This window comes from Mchenga conophoros, linkage group LG3, assembly GCF_057382185.1.
Source record: "Mchenga conophoros isolate Kocher_MC1m ecotype Shallow Benthic linkage group LG3, M_conophoros_male_GT1.1, whole genome shotgun sequence".
Taxonomy (NCBI): domain Eukaryota; kingdom Metazoa; phylum Chordata; class Actinopteri; order Cichliformes; family Cichlidae; genus Mchenga; species Mchenga conophoros.
The window spans coordinates 49,669,829-49,694,072 of NC_140528.1; the positions used below are offsets into that span (position 1 = coordinate 49,669,829).

At 39.3% G+C, this 24,244-nt stretch overlaps 1 protein-coding gene across 2 annotated transcripts; it reads left to right on the forward strand.

The window, feature by feature from the left end:
- Positions 1–3,163: 3,163 nt before the first annotated feature.
- On the forward strand, positions 3,164–12,127 carry LOC146579195 (type-2 ice-structuring protein-like). Of its 2 annotated transcripts, XM_085262143.1 has the most exons (9): positions 3,166–3,268; positions 3,347–3,385; positions 3,939–4,031; positions 9,724–9,799; positions 9,959–9,994; positions 10,418–10,536; positions 10,643–10,762; positions 11,455–11,563; positions 11,701–12,127. In XM_085262143.1, the coding sequence occupies exons 3-9, from the start codon at positions 4,023–4,025 to the stop codon at positions 11,781–11,783; spliced, it is 552 nt and encodes a 183-aa protein (XP_085118269.1). In that variant the 5' UTR covers positions 3,166–3,268; positions 3,347–3,385; positions 3,939–4,022; the 3' UTR covers positions 11,784–12,127. The 2 variants fall into 2 exon arrangements, with proteins under 2 accessions (XP_085118278.1, XP_085118269.1); XM_085262152.1 differs by lacking the exon at positions 3,939–4,031 and having other exon boundaries at positions 3,164–3,737.
- Positions 12,128–24,244: the final 12,117 nt, after the last annotated feature.

Below are 24,244 nucleotides of genomic sequence, written 5' to 3' on the forward strand. Positions count from 1 at the left end.
TTATTGTTGATATTAACAGTAAAGAATTGTAATCAATAATATTTTTATACATTTTAAACATTAACACTCTGGGCTCTATCCTGGCCATTTGTGGACACTTCACTTATTCTTTTTTTTTTGACTACTGCACTGCAGTGGACCAAAACAATGACACGGGTTTGATCTTAAGGATCTAATAGTTGTGTGTGTTGTGCATGACATTACCACACATATATGTATTTGCAAGATAGAGTAGAATAAATTATGACGCATGAAATATTACATAGGCTGCAGTGAATTTCTGTTGATACAGACTATTGAGCTTTGAGTTTCCCAGTCAAACTTAGCTTTGAAGCACCTGCTAAAAACACTTTTACTCTTGTACATTTCATAACAAGACACCATAGCCAAAATATTAACAAAATATATATTATTAAAAAATTCAAAGCTGCAGCACATACAGCAACAAACACCGTTAGTAAATGTGTCCTGGAGTTTATGCAGGTGCAGAAAGTGCTGCTGCTGTAAGTCAGCCTAACAGCTTCCAGATCACTTATTTTTCTGGAAAGATGGTAGGAAGGGCATCACTGCTCATTTCTACAGTCTCCCAGATCTTGGAATACAAGGCCTTTGTACCATGAAACCACTTCGCAGTACTAGGAGTCCACTAAAACCTATAAAGAGAGTGATCCTGGAAGAAATGGGGCAAACACTAGTGACCTCAACAATTGCAAGACAGCCTTTTCCCCGATGCTCAGATGGGGGAAAAAAAGGAAGTTTCATGAAAACATTAGGACTTTATCACCGTTTTATCTGAAAAGTTAATGGTAATATATAACCTAACTGGCTATAAAGAGTAAAAAAATTAGATACAATTTTGATTTTGATGAAAAGGACTGGTGCTATTTTAAAGAGTCAGGTCGGTAAAAGTAGATAAATGTTTTAAGAAATCTACATTTTATAGCATTTTGTGAACATACACAAAAAGTGGCCATTTTTGGCAACAAACAAGCTGAGAGAGAGTTTTATATTTTTTGCTCTCCTTGAACAAAAATAATAGTGCATAATAATCAATGTTGATGTTAATCAATTAGATGTCCCAGACACTGCTATTAATAATACAGCAGTCCCTCGTTTATCGCTGGTGTTACGTTCTAAAAATAACCCGCGGTAGGTGAAATCCGTGAAGTAGCCAACTTTATTTTTTACAATTATTATAGGTGTTAAGACTGTAAAACCCCTCACTACATGCTTTATACACTTATCTCAGACAGGCATGAACATTTTCACACTTTTCTCTTTTGTTTAAACACTCTTAGAGTTCAAATCTTCGTAGAAACATAAGTCCAGTATTATGGAATGAAACCAAAAGGTGCATTTGAGGGTGCAAAACATTTCGTCGGCATTGTTGTGTTTGTTTGGGAGAAAACTTACAAACATACAGTACAGCACTTCAGAGTTACACTGCTAGCGATCGAAGATTTATGTAAATTCGACAAGCTAAACGCATTCTGTACTGTACAGCAGGAGTCCCCAACCTTTTTTGCACCACAGACCACTTTAATGTCAGACAATATTTTCAGGGAACGACCTTTAAGGTGTCGCGGATAAATACAACAAAAGAATAAAAAAAAGAAACTGTGGTATTTTGTAAATATAATAATAAACGTGACTTGAGCTGTGCGCCAACAACAATGACAGTGACATCCTCCTCTCTGCTTCTTAATGCTCTCTGGTCGCTATGGTAACGCGTAAATAGTTCTTTCAAAATAAGACACACAACTACAACCATACATTTCACACCGGAGGATCAACTGTCGCGGAACGGTACCAAAGGACTCACGGACCGGGACCAGTCCGTGGGCCTATTAGGGACCGCTCCTGTACAGGAGACACTGGACTAGATTGATTGACAATGGTCTACAGCAATCAGAACGCACAACACGATGTACTGTAAAAAAAATAAATAAATAAATCAGCGAAACAGCAAGTGTCGCGGAAGGTGCGCCGCGTTATAGCGAGGGACCACTGTACACTTTTGGCCACGAACAATTTAGGGGATGGTGAATTTTTTTGAACAAACCCAGAGTGTTAAAAACCCCCACTTAAAACCATTTTTATTTCTCAGCAGCATCAATACTAACAAAAACGCAATTTAGTTTTCGCTGTCAAAGTCGATTTAACTGAAGTTACGTGTTTCCGGTTACTGTGGAGGTCACGTGTTTCCGGTTACTGTGGAGCTCCACAGTGGCTGCAGCCAGGTGCTCTTGCCCCTCCCTCCTGACTCACAGCTTCTTCTTCTTCTTGGTTGACAACCAATGTTAAGGCGCATTACCGCCCCCTGGCTCACAGCTCAGTGGACATTTAGATGAGAAAATATATATTTGACACATTTAAGAAAAATACTAATAAAATAAAATAAAAATATATAAATGTTCCCTTTAGCTTTTTTTTTGCTCTTTTTTGCTCTATAAAATAGTTGTTTTCTTTTACAATCATTCATCTTAGCAGTAGGATTTACATGAAAAGAGAAACAAATTAAGTTTGAGTGAAAATATACGTTTTTGCACTCTCTGGTCAACTGACTCAGTGACTCAAATGACTCAAGAAACCCAATTCACTTTGGTGAGTGACTCATTAAAACTCGATTCAGTAAAATGAATCTAATTTACCATCACTATTGTGTACTGCCATTTTTTCTGTTGTTTTGATGTTTAGTGGTTGGTGTTACTTTTCTTGAAGCTATAGTCATCTGTAAAGTGGAAGAACACTGAGACTAAACAACAAAAATGTAAAGGGAAAAAAGTCTCAATCACAGAGACATGGTCAATCAGAGGTAGACAAAAAAATATGAGCAAATTTATGCTGTGAACCCGTAATATGAATCAGGCCAATGCTGCCTCAAAATGAGCCTTTCGTTTTAGCCTGGTGGATCTTGAGAAACTAAATTATGTAGAAAAGACACACAGGATAATGCTGCTGACTGGAAGAGGGAGTTTCCTGGAGAAATTTTCCTAGCGTCATCGCTGGAATCTGTATTTTATTTTCCAGTGCTTTCTCTCTTCTTTCTGTTGACACCCATTAAATAATTCCAGATCACATTTCAAAATCAGGGCTGGATTTGAAAAACTTTCAGTTGTATAAATGCGGCTGCTCAAATCTTAGACACAAAGAGACTGGCTACTTTAACTGTCTATAGGTCTGGGATCACATGTAAAACCTGCATGGAGAGCATTTTATAAAACCCCATTCACAAAAAAGGTTGGAGAGCTACAGTGGAGGATTTTAGGTGGTGCAGTGGCTGTAGATGCTTTTATTTCTGTTTTGATCCAAGTGGTGATGAGAACTGCATGTTCTGTCCTCTCAGAGAGAAGCTCTGTTCCACTGTTTCCTGGACTGAAGCTCATTCTAGTCCAGGGGTGCTCAATACGTCGATCGCGATCGACCAGTCGATCGCAAAGGTAGTATTGGTAGATCGCATGGCATTAAAAAAAATAGATGCCAGCCTATCATCCATCCCGTCACTTGATTGATACAGGGAAGCCAGTCAGATGACAGCAGATTTTTTCTGACGCTTAGGTCGCTGCGCATGCGCAAACAGCGGCGCGAAGTGTAGTAAAACTGACAAGCTAGTCAGCGAGTTAACTCCAATTTTTAGCTCTCGGTTTTTTCTCTTAAACCTGGCCGTCAGCAGCTACTGTCCGGACTATGCATCCCTGGCTGATTCAATTCAGTGCAAGTCATCAGAGTAAACTCAGGTAATGACAAAAAATTTACATAGTTAATTGTGTTGTGAAATATTGGATATTGCGGTTATGCATGTATATACATTGTAGATATAAAGAATCCTCAATATATTTATAAATAAGTATATGTTTTGGATTTTTGTAGTGGGTAGATCATTTTGACTTGGTCATTTTATAAGTAGCTCACATGCGGAAAAAGTGTGAGCACCCCTGTTCTAGTCTGTGTGTGGATCATTGCAGAGGCTGCTCCATTTATTTGGACAGTGTTTTTATCTACAGACGGTCATTCTGGGTCTCATGTCACAGGTCAGTCTCAAACCAGAGTCAAATTTTAACTATTGAAATTAAAAAATTTTATCAAAATTATATCAACAGAAAATAGAAAATAGAGCATTAATTGCATTGTGATGTTAAAATAATGTTGATCAGGATGATCAGAACTCTCATAAACATTGATTATCAATATTACTGTATGGTGAATAATCTGGAAAAATGTAAGAATATTTTTATTAAAATCTTATCATGTGTTTTGTAAAAAAAAAAAAAAAAGAACTTGTCTTTGAGTTAGTGCTGTTTCATAACTGTTTCAGTGATGCCTGATCTCTCTCTCTCTCTGTTGACATGGTGGATGAGTGATTTTGTGAGTGTGATGCACCATGAGTGAACTGTCTGAAACTTTTCTCTCTCTTTTTTTTTGTGATTAATTGTTTTTAGAAAAACAAACATATAATCCATAATGTCAGTGAGTAAAAGTTAAGCAATGATCTAAAAACCAAGACAAGGAGATCTATGGGAAAAAAGACAACATTCAAAAAGAAAAATCTGGCCCATAAGAAGACAAGAAAAAATATGAAAGAAGGGGGAGATGAATGGACAGAGAGCAAGACATAAGGCATTTAACCACGTCCTTTGACCACGTATCCTATGGGGGGTGCTTTGGGAGTATGGGATCTCTCACCTGGTGCTATGATTGACTCTCTCCTTGTACAACTATTGTGAGAGCTTGGTCTGAATTGTCAGCAATAAGTCAGACTAGATCCCTGTGGGTGTTGGATTCTGCCAGGGTTGCCATTTGTCTCCAACTCTCTTCTTAGTTTTTATGAACAGAATTTCTAGGTGCAGCCTAGTGGCCGGAGGCTTCCACTTTGGTAGCCTCAGAATCTTATCTCTGCTTTTTGCAGATGATGTGGTTGTGTTTGGTTTGTCAGCTGTTGGCCTAAAGCTCACAGTGAAGTGATTTGCAGCCAAGTATGAAGTATGAGAAATGAAAATCAGGACCTCCAAATCTGAGGCCAGTGTCCTCAACCAGAAAATCCCAGAGTGTTGGCTCTGGGTCACCGATGTGTTGTTGCTCCAAGTGGAGATGTTTAAGTATCTTGGGGTCTTGTTCACAAGTAAAGGTTACGTACGTAGGTTACGTACGTTACGTATATTACGTATTTAAAATACAAAATATGAGTAACTGTATTCCGCTACAGTTACCGTTTAAAAAGGTGGTATTTAGAATACAGTTACTTTGTTGAAATAAATGGATGTACGGCGGTAGTTTCCTGTTTCATATTGTGGCGGGCCAGGACTGTTTGGTTTTGTTTGACAGCTATGTTCTGTTGTTCCAGGCAGCTGCGTTACGGTTGCCATGGTTACAGGGTGACGCTCTCTCTCTGCGCCTTTTTGTTGTTGTTGTTGTGCTAAGCTAACAGGCAGAATGCTACAGGCATACCTCTAAAGAATGTAGCCTCATAGGCAGTGTAGTCCGTGCTGCAGGGAGAATGGACTGCCATACCCGTTAAGTGTCTGTGAGCGCGAGGAGGGAGAAAAAGGCGAGTGGAAAGGTACGAGCAGTCATCGAGCAAAAACGGGAGCTGGAAGCATGTAAATATAATAATAACCACTGCAGCCAAGAAGAGAGCCTGATGAGCCCAGTTGTAAGTAAGCTATTAAGACTCGACTGTACACCGTGTTCGTGTTTTCCTCCGAAAGAATAAGTTCAGTTGGAGCAGTCTTTCAACTCCTCTCTCTGTCTCTCACTAGCAAAGTTGACCCACACAACAAAGTAAATCTATTTTTCGGCTAGAAGCCCGACACGGAACCCGCCGTATTAGTCAGAGGTCCCTTTACTACGGTTCGGAGCCGCAGACCTTCAGTAATAGTAATAAATCACACAGCAATAGTACATTCATGTAGTTGTAAACAGCATTATAATGTATTAAGTATTCCAAAGTATTCAGAATAGTTACTCTCATTGAGTAACATAACAGAATACGTTATAAAATACATTTTGGGGCATGTATTCTGTATTCTGTAATGGAATACATTTTAAAAGTAACCTTCCCAACACTGATAATGACCCCAGCAGCCCATTAAAGCTCCACACTCAGTGTGAGCAGATTCAGTTTGCTATCTGTCATAAATAACACCAGGTTACATTATCATTAACTACCCTATCACTTCCCAGTGCTTGAAATTTGTCTTTTTAGAATCTAGTAACTAATTTCTAAACACATTTTATACAAAGGCTATTTGGGTGCTTTTATCCTAATCTGCAAATGTCAACTATTCCTCATGCATGTGGGGCAACAGCTTTTTATTCTTTATATTAATGTTATAGACCCTTTAAAGAGCCAAATGTGAGAGGTGAAACTGACAGGTTCATTGTATCTCATGCTTTGCGAAGCAATACCAGAATCTGAACACTAGATGTGACTGTTGTTTACATCACTGATACTGGTTACATTCCAGTCTGAGCATGTCCAGGTACATGTCTGTTAGCAGATGTGTGAGGATGTATTTAGACTCAGCTGCATCATGGGTAAATTGTCTGAAACTTTTCTCTTTTTTTGTATTTGTGGGGCCTTTCCTGTGTTCTTTAGGGGTTTACAGATTGTCAAGTGAGGTGGGAGGGTGCTCTGATGTATGAAGACTTTCTAAATTATTGCTATATTCTGTAAAAAGGTAGAACACTGAGAATAAACAGCAAAAAAGTAAAGTGAAAAGGGTCTCAGTCACAGAGACGTGATGAATCAGAGGTAGACAGTAAAATCGATAGTGGGAATAACATGAACGTTTTTGCAAGACACAACAGGATCCAGAATGGTGAAAGTTATTTCCTGACTTAAAGTTAATTTTAGATTCTGTCAGAGATAATATTAAAAACACTGCAGAGTTTGGACTGGAACACTTTACTGATCAGGAGCTTTTCAGACGTTAAAGCCTCATCGTGAAAGTGAAGAATCAAATTAGTGATGAATGGATTTGAACCAGTTCTAGTTTTGGTCTTGTATGTGTCCTGTTTGTTTGCCCCTATGTCTCTTCTCCAAACTAAGATCACAACTAGAAATACTGAATGAACTCATGAGCATAAGTGAACTAACCAAGGAAATACAAAATACACAGAGAACATAATGAAAAACAAAAGACACAAAACACTGAGTCAGCGACCCAGGTACCCTAACATAAGTATGCAGTCATGCCTCTGTGTATCTTTCTGCGTCTCAGTGTGTATGTTGCCATTTCTTCCTGTTTTACTTTTTAGTCTCCTGTTGGTGTGCGTCATGTTATGTTTTGCTTCTCCCCTTTCTCGTCTGTCGAGTGGAATACATTTTAAAAGTAACCTTCCCAACACTGTCAGTAACAAGTAATCTCATATACCAGCTGAAGGACCTTTTTTGTCACATCACATCTTTGTTTCTCTACTTTTGTTGCAACACTACATGAGGAGTGACGTGAGAGGTCAACTCTTGCTAAAAATATGAATTTGAATTGTTTTAAAAGATAAAAAACCAAGCTGAGCAAAGTTACTATGGAATCTTCTTCTCTGTGTGGCCTGTAAGGCTCAAGAGCATACACACGTTCCTTTATGTCTGACCATCTGACCATAACTGAATTTAGGAACAGGAACTACCACACCACTACTCTCTGCAGGTGTAAAAGGGCTGTGGCAGTGTGACAGGTTGAAGGACTACTGCATATAAAACTGTTCAGTTAATACAAATTCATATTAGTTAATGTAAAGACAAAAATAATGTAAATATGGTAAGAAAATGGTTAAGAGTTTATTATTTTTCATGTTATATTAATGGCTTTCATGTTATTTAAGAGAACTGCAATCTATACATCACTGATCGGCTAGTAAGCCTTTTCTGGGATCGATTAGTAGTGTCTCTGTTCTCCACTAGGGGCTTTTGTAGCATTCTCCTCACTGCAATAAACGACTGCATGAGAGACGCAAGTCATAATAACTCTCATGATTCTTTTCCCCCTTTTTTCAGGTAAAAGTGTTTAAAGGTTGATATATTTTCAATGTGTACACTGTTAAGATATCTAAGAGGTAACCCTTCATTGTTTTGTAAGCTTTAGAAGCATTATATTAGAGATTTGTGCACATGTACGTGGCGGTTTTGAGCCTCAGTTTTGTACTGTATAATGGCCATTAAGATAAAGGCAGGAGCTAAAAACGCCGCTATTGTCAACCATTTTATTAGGAAACCTGCTCAAGTATATGTATAGTAAGCACTTTAGTATTTCAGTTTATTATTTCGTGTTTTTCTTACACCATGTGACATTTAGCAGTACAGAATGTGAAAAGTTTCTGCTCATTTTCACTGCAATAAACAACTGCATGAGAGACGCAAGTCATAATCACTCTCGTGATTCTTTTCCCCCTGTTTTCAGGGGTGTAACAGCAGCAGACCTGTATTTATTAGGTGAACCAAAATGGATCGGTCATGAGTGGACCGAGGCAGGTAAAAGGGTTTAACAAAAAACAAGCCGCTTATTGAGGTTGAGAAAAACATGAAAAACAAGGGCAGAAGAGAACAAAGATTAAACTAAACTAAAACATATACTGGGAAAAACTAAACTAAGATCAAAGCACAAGGAATGTGGGGAAAAACTTCAGAACAGGAACACGGAGAGACTGAGGACTTAAATGCAAAGAAGTGCAAAGATTAACAACAAAGATTAAACTAAAACCTATACTGGGAAAAACTAAACTAGACTCTCAAAATAAAACAGGAAACAGTGAGACAGACTATGACAACACGAGCATGACACAGGGGTCAAGGGCACACGAGTGAGAGGGGACACGAGAGAACATACATGAAAGAACAACACAAGAACGACGAGATACAGAAGACATGACAGATTCAGACAGAAAACGGGGAGTGACACAGCGATAAGAAAACATTGACCGGGAGTATAACCAACTTAACAGGAAAACCAGTGACTAAACTAAAAGACAAAAACTTAAACATTACAAATAAAGTTCAATCAGAAAAAACGTAAAAGACTCAAAATATTGGATCAAATGATCGTGGCAGTAGATTTGAGTAAATTGACACAGATATCATTATAATTGTGAGATAGTGTTTTGCTAAGTGTCAACATGATGAGGAAAGTCTGTCAATGACAAAGAGACGTTTCACTCAGGTTATTGTAGAAGATGGTTCTGAAAACACTCCCATATTACAGTAAATGTTGTGGCTTCATTTTTTTTACGACAATTATGGGTCCAAAAAGTCACAATGGGCTGCTCAAGAGCCGGCAACACATCATTGGCTGTTTTAAACAGGAGGGATATTTTATTATGCAATATTAGAACTCAAAACATGGTTAATAAGACTAATTGTTCTGTAGTTGTGTTCATAAAACCTCTGTTGAGGTTCAGTCAGTATGTGAAATTAAGTAAGTAGGAAATCAAATTAGGTGTGAGGCAATTATTCTGGTTTTGGTTGGAAAAGAAAGAAATGTGATGAAGGTTTGACAGGCATGACTGACAAATATATGTGTTAGTATTTTCAGTGTTACATTCCAGTTAAACATATATGTAACATTATATAAATGCTGGTGCTAGAGCAGCTCAGCATTCACAATTGGTGGTTGTAGTTTCTGGCTAATAATGAAAAGAAATAGAAAATATTCTACAAAAGGTATTCAATTGGTTTTCTTCTGTCCTGTTTTTAATGAATTGTTATTCATTTTGTATCTGTTTTGTTCAAAGATACTAAAAATCACCATGAAGCTGCTAACTGTGTCTGCACTTCTCTGTGCAATGGTGGCTCTAACCACGGCTGCTGGTGAGTATCATTGTATAATTTTTTATCATGTATATAATTTTAATGAAACATATAAATGAATAATACAATATACACCTTTCTTATAATTATCATATGCAGAAAATTGATGGTCAAAATCAATACTTTTGGTGGTAATTTGTCCGTGTCTTCACTGTGCAGAGGCCAGAGATGAAGTAGAGGGATTGATGCCCCCAGGTGAACAATATTTTCCAGATTTTCAATAATTATTGTCATGGTTAGCAGACAAAAAATCACCTCAATGTTTGTAACACAAAGGATGTTTTCAAGTGTCTGGCTGTTATAAAGGCCATACTTAACCCTTTAAGTACCACACCAAGAAAAAAAGCAATGGAAAAAGCCTTATGTGCTCAACCATTTGGTTGCATAAGCATAGGAAGCACATTCTGACCGACACACACTCTGTGATTATCATCAAGTGTAGCCGCCATTGTAGTATAGAGCCTTCATCACACCTGTACTCTGTCAATCACTTAACTTATGTTTCAGTGTCAAATCTTACTTGTGCAACTTTTCAGTTATTATTTGTATAATTATTAAACATAATACAAAATAAGATATCAGCCAGAGACACATGAACAGCTATTCATTTACTCCCAGCCAAGAGTCACGTGGTCAAGAGGTCCCCTCGTTCCCCTCGTTGTCCTGGTGGTTGGACTAAATACGGTCATCGCTGCTTTTTCTTTAATTCAACAGTCGCGAGTTGGGCTGATGCTGAGGTAACTTATTTGTATTGTCTTCAATACCCGATTAAACCACATCCTTTTAACTGTTACGTACTCATTATTTTTGAAAACCTCTGCTCGCTTTCTTTCTCCATTGAAGAAATCCTGCAAGTCCATGAGGGCACATCTTGCATCAGTTCGCAACATCAATGAGTACCGTGAGATTCAGAGGCTGACTGGCAAAAAAGAAAGTTGGATTGGAGGAACTGATGCATCAGAGGTATTTTGTTTATCATTTGTCAGGTGTAGGCATGAGAATTGATAAGAATTTAACTCTGATTTGATCATCCATTCTCTTATTGATTCTCATTGGGTTCTCCCTGGCTCTGCTTTGAAACTCACCACCATAGCTTAGCAGCATATCAGTGACAGTACATTTTTGAAAATTAATTGAATGCTGTGTGGTCAAATGTTTACGCCTGTTGAAGGTATTTCCTCTCTTTGTTGGGATCAGTGATTAATTAAAAAAAAACAATGTGTGTTGATTTATATCTAATGGTATCACTCTGAACATCACTGCTCTTTCATATGCATTCCCATATGGAAAGGATATATATAAATCTTATAAAGTTTGTATCTGTCTTGTATGAAACTTGTATGAAAAGCATACAAGAGTGAAAACAGATATAAGATCTCTTGAAAAATTATATAATGAAACTTGTATGTTTTGGATACTTACAAAAAAAATATATGAAAGTAATGAGAAAGTGGCCACTTTCATGAGTAAATCATATATAAATCATATATGTTTTTACTATTTCTTTTCCGTATGGGTTTGTAGGGCAACTAATGCAGGTACAGCAGCTTCAAGACTTCAAGCTGTGTGCTTAAAGTCAGATGATCTGCTAGGACTCTGAGTAGGCTCAACATTTTGGCCTGTCTGAACCAATAAGTCCAATTTCTTCCTTCTAGGAGGGTGAGTGGTTGTGGAGTGATGAGACCTGTTTTACCTATAAAAAGTGGTGCTTTAGAGAGCCCAATAATGATCGCAATCAGGACTGCCTTCAGATAAATCGTGGAGGTAAATTAGAACACAATTATTAATATGAATTATTAATGTGTGTGAATAGTTTCTGTGATCAAAGATACAACTAATAACAGCTTGTTAACAAGTGTTTGGGCTTTGATTTGTGTGATTTCTACTTTTGAACCTTTCAGTTTTCAAGTGCTGGGATGATATGTGGTGTGATGCTCATCTGCCATCTGTCTGCGCCAAGAACATCTCATCATTCTTGGGCTGACACTGGAGCATGAAAATCCCATAAAACACACACTGACGTATGATGGTGTTTGTGTTTTGCTCGCTCTTACTTCATTTCATTTTGGAGCATTATAGTTTTCCTCTCTCTGTTATAACAAAATGACCAGCCAACACAAACTGGGCTGTCTCTGAGGCGATCTTTAAAGCAGTCTTGTCTTTAATAAGAGCAGACTTGTTACCAAAGGACTGATTATGATTTTTTTTTCTCTGCAGAGAAAACTTCTTATTTCCTCTTGTTTATTTTTTGCAACAATAAAGCTTCAAGCAAGCATGTCTCTGCATTATTTTTTGTTTGTTTGTTTGTTTTGAGGTGCATATAAAGTGCTGTGCCAAAGTTTTTAGCAGGTGTGAAAAAATGCTGTAAACAAAGAATGCTTTCAGACATATAAATGATTGTTTATTGGCCCCAAATGCCTTCTGTAGCAGGATAAAAACCCCAAACATACAGCCAAGGTAAATACTAAGAGAAAGATCACGTTTGTCCTCATTAGAATAGGGATGAAAGAAGATGTTTTTTCATAGATTTCAATACAAATTCAATAGAAATAATTACAATACAAATAAACCTTTCTATAGCTTACTGTGGGGCCTTCTCTGAGAGCACAGCAATTACTAAATGAAGCGGAATTTGTGAGCTTGTTCAACTCTTTTCATAATTTAGTAATTATATATAATTGATAAAGGGACGTGTACTTAGAATCACACACAGTTTGGATGACAGTAAGTTTATACCTAATTGAGTTTAAGAGGAAGCAACCTCCGGCAGAACCAGGCTCAGGGAGGGGTTGGTTGGATTAGGTGATGAAGACAGGACAAGGACATGCTGTGGAAGAGAGCTCAAGATTAATAACAAGTGTGATTCAGTGCAGAGAGGTTTATTAACACATAGTGAGTGAGAAAGGTGACTGAAGAAGAAACACTCAGTGAATCATGGGAATCCCCCGGCAGCCTACGTCTCTTCTATCTCTGACTAGCCTGGTTTTCTTCCTATTTATCTGAAATAACTTTCTTTGTTGTTTCTCTGTCTTTTTATGGCGCCTATAATGCTATTTTTTTTTTTACATCCGGCTTCGGTCCTTTACCTGGCATCACTCATTCTCTTTGGAGTTGGGAGTTCGCCTTGCATTTACCATACAGGCCATTCTATTTCTGGCATTTATTAATATTTCCATGCCAATAACATTCAGCTTTAAATGTCCTTCTGTACATGTCTTTTAAAATTCACCAGCTGCATTGGCGGTCCACCCTAGACTGGTTGCTTCTTTTTACAGATTAGTGACTGGTTCTCCAATAGTGGCTTTGTTTTAAACTCCAACAAGACTGAGGCCATGATTATAGCTAATTGTTGTGCACATTCAAGAGTCAGTCAAGTGATTGCTTCCTTTTTCTCATCTTCAAAGACCAGTGCTGGTGTAATATTTGATTTCTCGCTGAACTTCAACTCACATATAAAATTGATCTGAATAATCTTTCTTTCATTTAAAAAAACTATACCACATTGAGAGCTATAGTCTTCTCCTCTGAAGTAGAGACAATTTTTCATTCATTTCAGTCATCGTCTTTAGATTATTGTAATGCCCTTTTTACTTGCTTAGACAAATCACCTGTTTCGTGTCTCCAAGCAATACAAAATGCTGCGGCCACACTAACTCAACTTGCCCCTTATTTTATTCCCTTTACATTAGCTCCCAGTAGATTTTAGAACTTATTTTAAGATTTTCTAGAGCACTAAATGGTCCAGCTCCAGAATACTTATCTCAACTTCTCGTTAAAGACGCTGCGGCTCCCTGTCTTTACTCACACATTCAAAATCTGTTGGCTCTGTTCGCTCCTGTGACCAGGAGGAACATATGAAGAGAAATATGTTTTACAAAGGCTGAAAATCCATACATTGTGATCTGCAAGTATAAACTAAGCTTTAGAAATGTGTACAATCATTTGTGTGTAACTAATCCACACAGAAAATGTGAAGCAATCTAACCACACGTAAAACTTTCTGGAACATCAAAAATAGTTTCATTTTTTTCTTTTAGTAGATTCACTAGGATCTAAATTTTAATTAAATAAAAATTAATTACATTGAAAAAGCAAATTATTTAGGTTTCACTCCACCTGTGCTTGCTGTAACATCCTGATACTTATTTACTTCTGTATTCGACATTTTATGTTTAAAGAGGACATGCAGTGTTTTTAATATTTTTAAGTTTTTATAAATTTATTTTGATTATTATTTCATTTTATTTTATTACATCAAGGCTAAATAAAACAGCTGTACTCCAAACTTAAAAACCATATAGCACTCAATATTTATATATAAAAAAAAACAGAACAAAAAGAACTTGTGTATTTTTCACAAAAGACTAAAGTATCACATTTAGTTTGTTGTAATCTTAAACTGCGGGTTAGCTGTTCCATGCATTGAATGTTTTTATTGTGGCTACCCAGTGCTTGATTGGAGGTTCTTTGACAACCCAATGTCGTACTTGAAACTGTAAATACTCAGTGAAAAGTAATCAATCTTTAAATCTTGAAGGTTTTTTATCAGTTCTTCTATTTGAGCCATCCATAATGACCAGTGTTGGGGAGTAACGGAATACATGTACCGCCGTTACGTATTTAAAATACAAAATATGAGTAACTGTATTCCGTTACAGTTACCGTTTAAAAAGGTGGTATTCAGAATACAGTTACTTTGTTGAAATAAATGGATTACACTGCGGTACTTTCCTGTTTCATATTGTCGCGGGTCAGGACTGTTTGGGTTTTGTTTGACAGCTACGTTCTTTTGTTCCAGGCGGCAGCGTTACGGTTGCCATGGTTACAGGGCGACGCTCTCTCTCTCTCTCTCTGCGACTGTGTGTTTCCTGGGTGAGAGAGCGCCTTTTCGTTGTTGTTGTTGTTGTGGTAAGCTAACAGCCAGAATGCTACAAGCATAGCTCTAAAGAATGTAGCCTCATGGGCAGTGTAGTCCGTGTTGCAGGGAGAATGGACTGCCATACACGTTATGTGTCTGTGAGCGCGAGGAGGGAGAAAAAGGGGAGTGGAAAGGTACGAGCAGTCATCGAGCAAAAACGGGAGCTGGAAGCATGTAAATATAATAATAACCACTGCAGCCAAGAAGAGTGCCTGACGAGCCCAGTTGTAAGTAAGCTATTAAGACTCGACTGTACACCGTGTTCGTGTTTTCCTCCGAAAACAATAAGTTCCGTTGGAGCAGTCTTTCAACGTCTCTCTCTGTCTCTCGCAAGAAAAGTTGACCCACATAACAAAGTAGAGCTATTTTTCGGCTACCAGCTGACAGGGACCCCGCCGTATTAGTCAGAGGTCCCTTTACTACAGTTCGGAGTCGCGGACCTTCAGTAATAGTAATAAATCACACAGCAATAGTACATTCACGTTGTTGTAAAAAGCATGATAATATTGTAGCGGGTCAGGGCTGTTCGGGGTTCTGTTTGTACAGTTATGTTTTGTGTATGTTACCATGGTGACGGGTGACGCCCTCTCGCTGCGACGGTGTGTCCTTCCGGGGTCAGAGGGCGCCCTATGTGTGTTGTGGTTGCCGCGCTGAGCAGTTAGCTAGCGGCAGTGTGTTCTTCTGCAAATGTAATAAACGGCTGTGCTCCCTGGCTAGCTCACGGGAAGCAAGACCAAACGATACCTCCGTCTCCTCCTTGTCTGAACTCGCCACAATATATTAAGTAATCCAAAGTATTCAGAATACGTTACTGTCATTGAGTAACGAAACGGAATACGTTACAGAATACATTTTGGGGCATGTATTCTGTATTCTGTAATGGAATACATTTTAAAAGTAACCTTCCCAACACTGATAATGACCCCAGCAGCCCATTAAAGCTCCACACTCAGTGTGAGCAGATTCAGTTTGCTATCTGTCATTAGGGTTGCCAACTCCCTGAAAAATAAATAAGGGACACCTCGTGGCCAGGGCCGGGCAACCCAGTTGTCTTCACCCTTCCCATTGTGGTAGCTCTTTTTTTGTGTGTGTGAAATTATTTTTTAACCATTTGACTTGAATTTGATTTAAGCAGATGCATATTCTTTGTGATATGACCATATGGGAAACAAATGATCATTTAGCCATTTATTTTTAGCTCACAATGACAACATTAACACAGTAAAACAGGTCTCTTTCTTAAACAGAAGCCTGTCATGCTTAACTTTTGAGAATATAAGTAAATCTTTCTTTAAAAGAACTCTGTCCTGCTTAACTTAAAATTATATAAATTAATAGAAAGCAATAGAACGAAAAATATTCTTGTAACAGTGCACATATAGTGCATTTAGTACAATTGGCTTCAGTTGAGGTATTATTTCAGCTTTTCTAATGCTAATCAGCTGCTCCTGTTTGTAAACCCGCTTGTTCCCATGATTACGCACCTTAACTCATCATCATTATTCATCTATGTATTACTTTTATGTATTATTCATCTATTTGTTGTAATCATCCATCCTTGCAGTTGTTTATTACACAAAATAAATGATATTATCACACTTCTGGCCACATAGCGCTGATATTCACCGCACATGCCCATATTAACCTTAACCAGAGGGTTTAAACAACAAACCAGTGTTTACATACCATATCTGCTTCTGCCTTGGCCTGGTGGACAAAAAATTGGTTAAGGGTTCCCCGAGCTTTCACGCCCCTCATGTTCTTCTTGTGCCCACCACTAGAAGCATGCCTATGGAAAAAGTGCGCCGGCACACAGTGCAGTGCGCTTTATAGGTGTTATCGTGCACTTTCCCAGCCAGGTGTTTTCCTTTTCCCAGTCCTCCCTGTACTTTTGCAGCCTTTTTTCTTTTCTTTCTCTGAGGGGAACAAACATTGCTGCTCTAACGCTGGGCTTACACTGTGCGATTTTTGGCCCATTTTGAGCCGATTTTTGAGTCGTGCGACCGATTTGGTGATCGGCCCGATTTTGGCCTTCATCGTGCATCGTGTAGTATACGTGGGGTAACGAGAAGCGATTAACACCTCACGACCAGCTCCCGATCATCAATCGCTCGTGAGGGTGTCACCACAGCCGCTCACACTGCTCATGCGCAAACACGTAAACATCGGTGAAAAAGACGGCGCAGCACGGCTGTGCAGCGTGTGATCTGGACACAAGTGATGGAGGCACTTGTAGAACTTTGGAAAGCTCATCCGAGCCTTTTCGATGTGGCATCACAAAATTATCACGACCACAACAACCGTGAAAATAGTTGGATTTACACTGCTGCTCAATCACAGCTGCCTGATCATGTTTTTCATTAGCAATTTAGCAAAGTTGATGGTGGTGGTGTGTGTGTGAGTGAAAGACAGAGAGAGCGAGCGACAGATTTTCTGTTATAACCTTCATGTTATGTTGGCACAGTGTGAGCACTCAGGTCGCATCAGAGCATCGGGCCGTATAGTGTGAGACCCTGCATCGTGACCTGCAAACTTCTAATCCCTGCGAGTCAATCGTGCAGTTTGAGCAAGAGCTGAATAACGTGACTGAAAAAAATCGCAGTGTCTGCCCAGCTTTAGGTGTACTGTCATCCGAGACGTGCACCGCAGTGTCGGCGTTTGTTTCCCTGTTGGCCATGCTTGTTGTTGTGGTCATCTGTTGTCTTCCGGTATTTTCTCCGCAAGCGACCTTTCCTCGACCAATGAGATAATCTGAATTGTCATACTCGAATTGTCATAAGTGTGCTGTCAGCTCATTGGTCACAAAGCAGGAGAGGGGCTGGGAATTATGTTTTCAAACAAAGCGTTAATTCCATTAAAAGTTATAGACTACTTTTGATTCTCACTGTATTACGGGACAAAGTGCGTCCCTTATTAGCTCAATACGGGACGTGTACTTTTGTTTCTAAATACGGGACGATTCCGTTTTTTAAGGGACGGTTGGCAACCCTATCTGTCATAAATAACACCAGGTTACATTATCATTAACTACCCTATCACTTCCCAGTGCTTGAAATTTGTCTTTTTAGAATCTAGTAACTAATTTCTAAACACATTTTGTACAAAGGCTATTTGGGTGCTTTTATCCTAATCTGCAAATGTCAACTATTCCTAATGCATGTGGGGCAACAGCTTTTTATTCTTTATATTAATGTTATAGACCCTTTAAAGAGCCAAATGTGAGAGGTGAAACTGACAGGTTCATTGTATCTCATGCTTTGCGAAGCAATACCAGAATCTGAACACTAGATGTGACTGTTGTTTACATCACTGATACTGGTTACATTCCAGTCTGAGCATGTCCAGGTACATGTCTGTTAGCAGATGTGTGAGGATGTATTTAGACTCAGCTGCATCATGGGTAAATTGTCTGAAACTTTTCTCTTTTTTTGTATTTGTGGGGCCTTTCCTGTGTTCTTTAGGGGTTTACAGATTGTCAAGTGAGGTGGGAGGGTGCTCTGATGTATGAAGACTTTCTAAATTATTGCTATATTCTGTAAAAAGGTAGAACACTGAGAATAAACAGCAAAAAAGTAAAGTGAAAAGGGTCTCAGTCACAGAGACGTGATGAATCAGAGGTAGACAGTAAAATCGATAGTGGGAATAACATGAACGTTTTTGCAAGACACAACAGGATCCAGAATGGTGAAAGTTATTTCCTGACTTAAAGTTAATTTTAGATTCTGTCAGAGATAATATTAAAAACACTGCAGAGTTTGGACTGGAACACTTTACTGATCAGGAGCTTTTCAGACGTTAAAGCCTCATCGTGAAAGTGAAGAATCAAATTAGTGATGAATGGATTTGAACCAGTTCTAGTTTTGGTCTTGTATGTGTCCTGTTTGTTTGCCCCTATGTCTCTTCTCCAAACTAAGATCACAACTAGAAATACTGAATGAACTCATGAGCATAAGTGAACTAACCAAGGAAATACAAAATACACAGAGAACATAATGAAAAACAAAAGACACAAAACACTGAGTCAGCGACCCAGGTACCCTAACATAAGTATGCAGTCATGCCTCTGTGTATCTTTCTGCGTCTCAGTGTGTATGTTGCCATTTCTTCCTGTTTTACTTTTTAGTCTCCTGTTGGTGTGCGTCATGTTATGTTTTGCTTCTCCCCTTTCTCGTCTGTCGAGTGCGAGCTGTGTTTCTCTCCTGGTCCTCCTTCCATTTTATTTATTGTTTGTGTCCTCCCTCATCTCTCATTGTGTGTTCTGCCTAATTACCTGCCTACCGAACCATTTAGTTTATTGTGTATTCTCATTTTAGTTAGTTTCAGCACATCTGTTATTTGGCAGTAAAGCTGCTTCCTGAGTTTGTTTGCCTCTGTAAGTCTGCTTTTTGGGTCGTCTCCTTATTTCTATTACTGTTACTTTTATCTCTTCTTCTTATTAGCTGTTCTTCAAATATGAGCAATGTTAAGCTGGGTACCCTTAATATTAATCAAGCCAGAGATGTTTCAAAACAAGCCTCTCTTTTCAGCCTGGTGGAACTTGAGAAACTAAACTAACACACATGATAATGCTGCTGACTGGAAGAGGGAGTTTCCTGGAGATATTTTCCTAGTGTCATTGCTGGAATCTGTATTTTATTTTTTAGTGCCTTCTCTCTTCTTTCTGTTGACATTAATGAAATCATTCCTGGTCACTTTTTAAAAATTTGGGTTTGAAAAACTTTCTGTTGTTTTTATAAATGCAGATGCTCAAATCTTGGGCAGAGACTGGCAACTTTAACAGTGAATGATTTTACATGGTGCAGTGGCTGTACATGCTTGTAGCTAAATGGTTTTCATCTTAAAATAAAAGAAATGGAGCTTTCATTGCAGTATGTAAAAAAAATGCTGATCAGAAATCAGAACTCTCATATGCATGATTATCAATATTACTGAATCTAGAAAATGTAATAATATATTATTATATACATAGTATTGCAATTATATCCTGTGTTTTCTAGAAAGAAAAAAAGGAGAACTTATCTGTGGCTCAGATGCGGAGAGAAACATTTATAAGATGCTTATTGGTTCTTTAATTTCTAGAAATGTTTTGTGGCCTTTTGTTACACTACAACATGTTACATGTTAAATTACTGCTTTAGTGAATGCCTGATCTCTCTCTCTAAGTCGACATGGTGGCCAAGCATAAAATGGGATCAACAGAGAATATAGTTGTTAAGGAGTCAAGTCTTTTAACGTCCGAAGACCCAAACTCTTTCATGGCATTTTTAATTTCTCTTTGCTATTTGGGCTGATTGGGACCTGATGAATTTAAAAACAAAGAATGATCTTTTTACCTGATGCAGTTTCTGAGAAAAATGATTTCCACATATGAGGACATTCGCTTAAAATTTCAATAGAACACTGTACTGTTCACAATTCAGCAATGATGTGCAAAACTCTTTATTTGGGGTCTGAACACAGCAGCCTTTTTCCTGAGTACTAAAACAAAATGAGAAACAACAATTGTGCCCCTTTGAGAAATATGGCTTATCTGAAGTGCTGCTAACAGTTACAGGAAGACTAAGTCTGTAACAAAGTAAAAGATTTATGAACAGCACATGAAACGTTTCACTCCAAAAATGCTACCTCAAACTTTTTTTCCTTCGTGGGGGTAATGTGTGTAAAATTTAGTATCGTGGTCTAGACAACCGAAAATGTGATGTCCACATATGTGGACGGCAGGTCCTGCGAGGTTAATGTTAATAAGAAAATGTTATGTAATTTTTATTATTCATTCATTGAAAGTCTTTTAACATTTTCATTTATCTGCTCTTTTAGTTTTTTATCTATTAAGGATAGAAACTCCCTTAGCAGTATTGTTAACACCTGCTCCAAAATCACAGGGGTCAAGCAGAAAGACTTGTGTTCATCCTGGGAAAGCCAGGTGATAAAGAAGACAAAAAACATTGTTATCCATCCTGCTCTCATGTTGCCTTTAACTTAACCTCAGAACATTGTAGAACAAACAGATATGTGAAATTCTTCATTCTCTCAGCTATTAGATCACTTAACGTTGACACAGGTCACATAGATGAATCTTTCAGAGGTTGTTCATTTTTAGACAATTCTCCTGTTATTCTATTTTTTATTTTACTTTTAATGTATTTATTTATTTCCTTATTTTTTTTAACTCATTGTTTGTAGATCTCTGCTTTGACATCTAACAGTGTTTGTGATTAGTGGTTGTGTCACGGGGTGCCGAGGCAGGCCGTGTGAGAATATAAACAGACCCAAGATGCAGACTGCTTAAGTTGTGAGCGAGCTTTATTAACAAAAGGGTTAAACAAACAGGGACGAGGAGGAAGAAAACCAAAACCTAAGAATAAACTAAACTGGGAAAAGCTACGCAAAAACAAACCTGAAACCTTGAGTCGCGAAACGGAGATGCAGGGAGAATACACGAGAACATGGAAGGGAGCAACACAGATGAACCAGCAACGACTAAGACAGAAGACACGACTTAAAAACACTCAGAGAACACAGGGAGATTACACACAGGTGGGGGACACAGCTGGGAGTGATTAACGTGACGAGACTAGGGAGGCGAACTGAAAACACTCACATAAGACGCAGACCTTCACAATAAAACAGGAACTTACACATGCAAGGACACAGACTAAGAAACGCGGACTAGATACAGGAACACACGGGCAGAACAGAGTAAACACTAAACAGAGGAAGAACAGAACCAACAATCACACTAATAGAAAACACAAAACACTGGGTCAAAAGGACCCAGGACCATGAAAGATTGTGGGAGTTTGACTGTCGGAGTTGGTTGTGTGGGTTGCTGCAAACAACATGCCCCTTTTTGGGAATTATAAAGTTAATCTGAAATCTAATTATGTGTGTCATTGCATATCTCAGTGCCACCATGCAATACATACAATATGCTCTAGTGATGTCCAAGAATAATATCATGACACTTAATCTAAGCCTAAGTACATAAATTTGTATCTGGTTAGAAATGTGTAAACAGAGTTAGGTTACATCAAATATAGATGAAATGAATTCGAAGTTAAGCTGATGATGCTTAGATTCATTCACTGAATTCCACTGTCATAGTGTTTATTATGAAGACAGCATAAATAGTATCATGTCAGTGTAGAGGATTGAACAGGATAACCCATGTTTACATCTTGGCGGGTCGCGGAGTATGGGGGTGCCTACTGGGGTCAGCGGGGGAGCTGGCCCCAGGGAGGGGTCACTTGCCCCTCCCTTCCTGCCCTCCCCATCTCCAGCTGCCTCCCTCTTCCCGCTCCACCACAACCACCCACACACGCAGGACCTTGGAGTAGGGGTATGTCACCAGGGTGCAGAGGAGGCTACCCCCCCTCTGTCCCCTTCTGGCTGCCTCTGCCTCAATTTTATCCCACAACTTAGACATTCACATTACTCACACTCTCATTACACATACATATAGGATCTTGGGGGTGGGCACGATACACGGAATCCAAATTACCATCAGGGTGTACACCCCACCCCTGGCGTCATTGCCCACCTCTCAAGGTTAAATACACGTAGACATTGAGGGCTAGCAGGAGGGACCATGCGCTTACCTGCTGCTCTCTGGCAGGTAGCTCCATGCCCTCCTGGGTTTTAAATGCACCTTAGAACACACATGCATCAACACTACAATGAGCGGGTGGAGGGAGGTTTGGAGACTTCTCTCACCCCCGTTCTCTGCGACCTGCTGGAGCGGGGGGGCTAGGCGGAGGAGTTAGCCGTCTGACTGCGGTCTGGAGTGTGGGGCCTCCCTGCTGCTGCGGAGTCGGGGCGGTCTGCCTCCCCCCACCGCAGGGAAAAGGGTAATGTGGGAGCCAAGTTAAGATAGTTTATATGTTTTAGTATTTATATTTCGCTGTTGTTAAGCTTGTGTGTGTAATTAATAATTTTAGGAAATAGATGCATGTTTATGGTGGAACTAGGTTACGTAGTACCATGAATACATGTGCCTTAAAGACTCGTGTTTATAGTAAAATCCGGGCATCACGGATGTATGCAAATTAGTGCATGCGGTGCGGGAGGGGGGAGAGAGAGAGAAAAGGAGTTAACACGGCATAAGCTATACGGGGCAGCAGGGTAGAACAGAGCCACACGGTTTTCCTACCGTAGTAGGTTATTTTGTTGAGGACAAGTTAAAACTGACCACTCCTGTAAGATGCAAAAACCGTGGAATAAATTTTTTGTTACATCTTTTCAGATCGGAGTTCCGTGGAGTTCTTTTTCCTCTTCAAACTGACGTACGCGAGTGAATCACGGGAAAACTGGTCTCACGGCTTACACATTTTGTAGGAAAACCTGCTCGTTGTGGATTAATTGACGCGACTAAAGAAGGAAAAAACCCGAGCTGCTGCAGCGACAACAAACGTGAGTAAGTGGAGCTAATTCACGAGGAAAAAGTGCTGAGTCATGGTGGATGCTGAACTGTGTGGTAGCCAACATGCATGATTTTTGGATGATAAAATAAGGATTTTGGTGTTGCTATTCGGGAAATTAATAGCATGAACAACGAAGAAGAAGACACAGTAGCAGAATTGGAAGCTAGGGCAGTGAAAATCACGCCTAAAGCTATGGAGGAAAGGCTGCAACGTATTATCAATTTACGGAAGGCCAAGCTAGCCAAATTAACAGGCACAGTGAAACAAGTGCGCCAGCTGATGGAAAATGAATGTGATACCAGCCTAACAGAAGTAACACAGTTAATGAAGGATTTTAATGAGCAGTTTGGAGACTTTTGTGGTTTGAACACAAATGTTAAAGAGGTGCTCCAGCAAATGCCGGAGGAGGATTTAACTAAAGACCAGGAAAATTGGTTTGAACCTAAGGCTGATTCCTTTAAGGCTTTTGCTGAGACAGCTTCGGCTTGGATTGACAAGATGGCCATGCGCGCTGTGGAGGCTGAAAAATGCAATGAAGATGTGGATCCATCTGACAGCATATCTAATGCATCTGTCTCAAAACGCAGTGATAAGGCATTTTCAGAACGCGGCTCCTGCGCTTCGTCATCGGTGTCGTCCACACGCATGAAGGCAGAGGTGGAGCGAGCTACCTTATTGATTAAGGCATCATCTTTAAGACAGAAACGCTTGCTGGAGGAAAGGGAGGCTAAACTCCAATCTGAAAAGGAGGAGCTAGAAATACAAACAGCTCTTGCAGCAAATGAGGCATCTTTTCACATCGGAGTCCCGTGGAGTTCTTTTTCCTCTTCAAACTGACGTACGCGAGTGAATCACGGGAAAACTGGTCTTACGGCTTACACAGGTAACACCACCTGGGTCTGGGTGCAGTTCCCCCTCCAGGGGCAAGGGTACCTAGACCCGGTTTGTAGAGTAAGCTTGGGGAGTGTGATCGTGTGTACAGCGTCTCTTTATGTCTGTCTCCACGTTGGTTGAGTGTGGAGTAAGTGCATATGAGAGCATGAGGGTGGGAATGGATGTTTGTATATGTGTGTGCCTGTACGTCTGTGTCTATATGTCAGGTTGGGT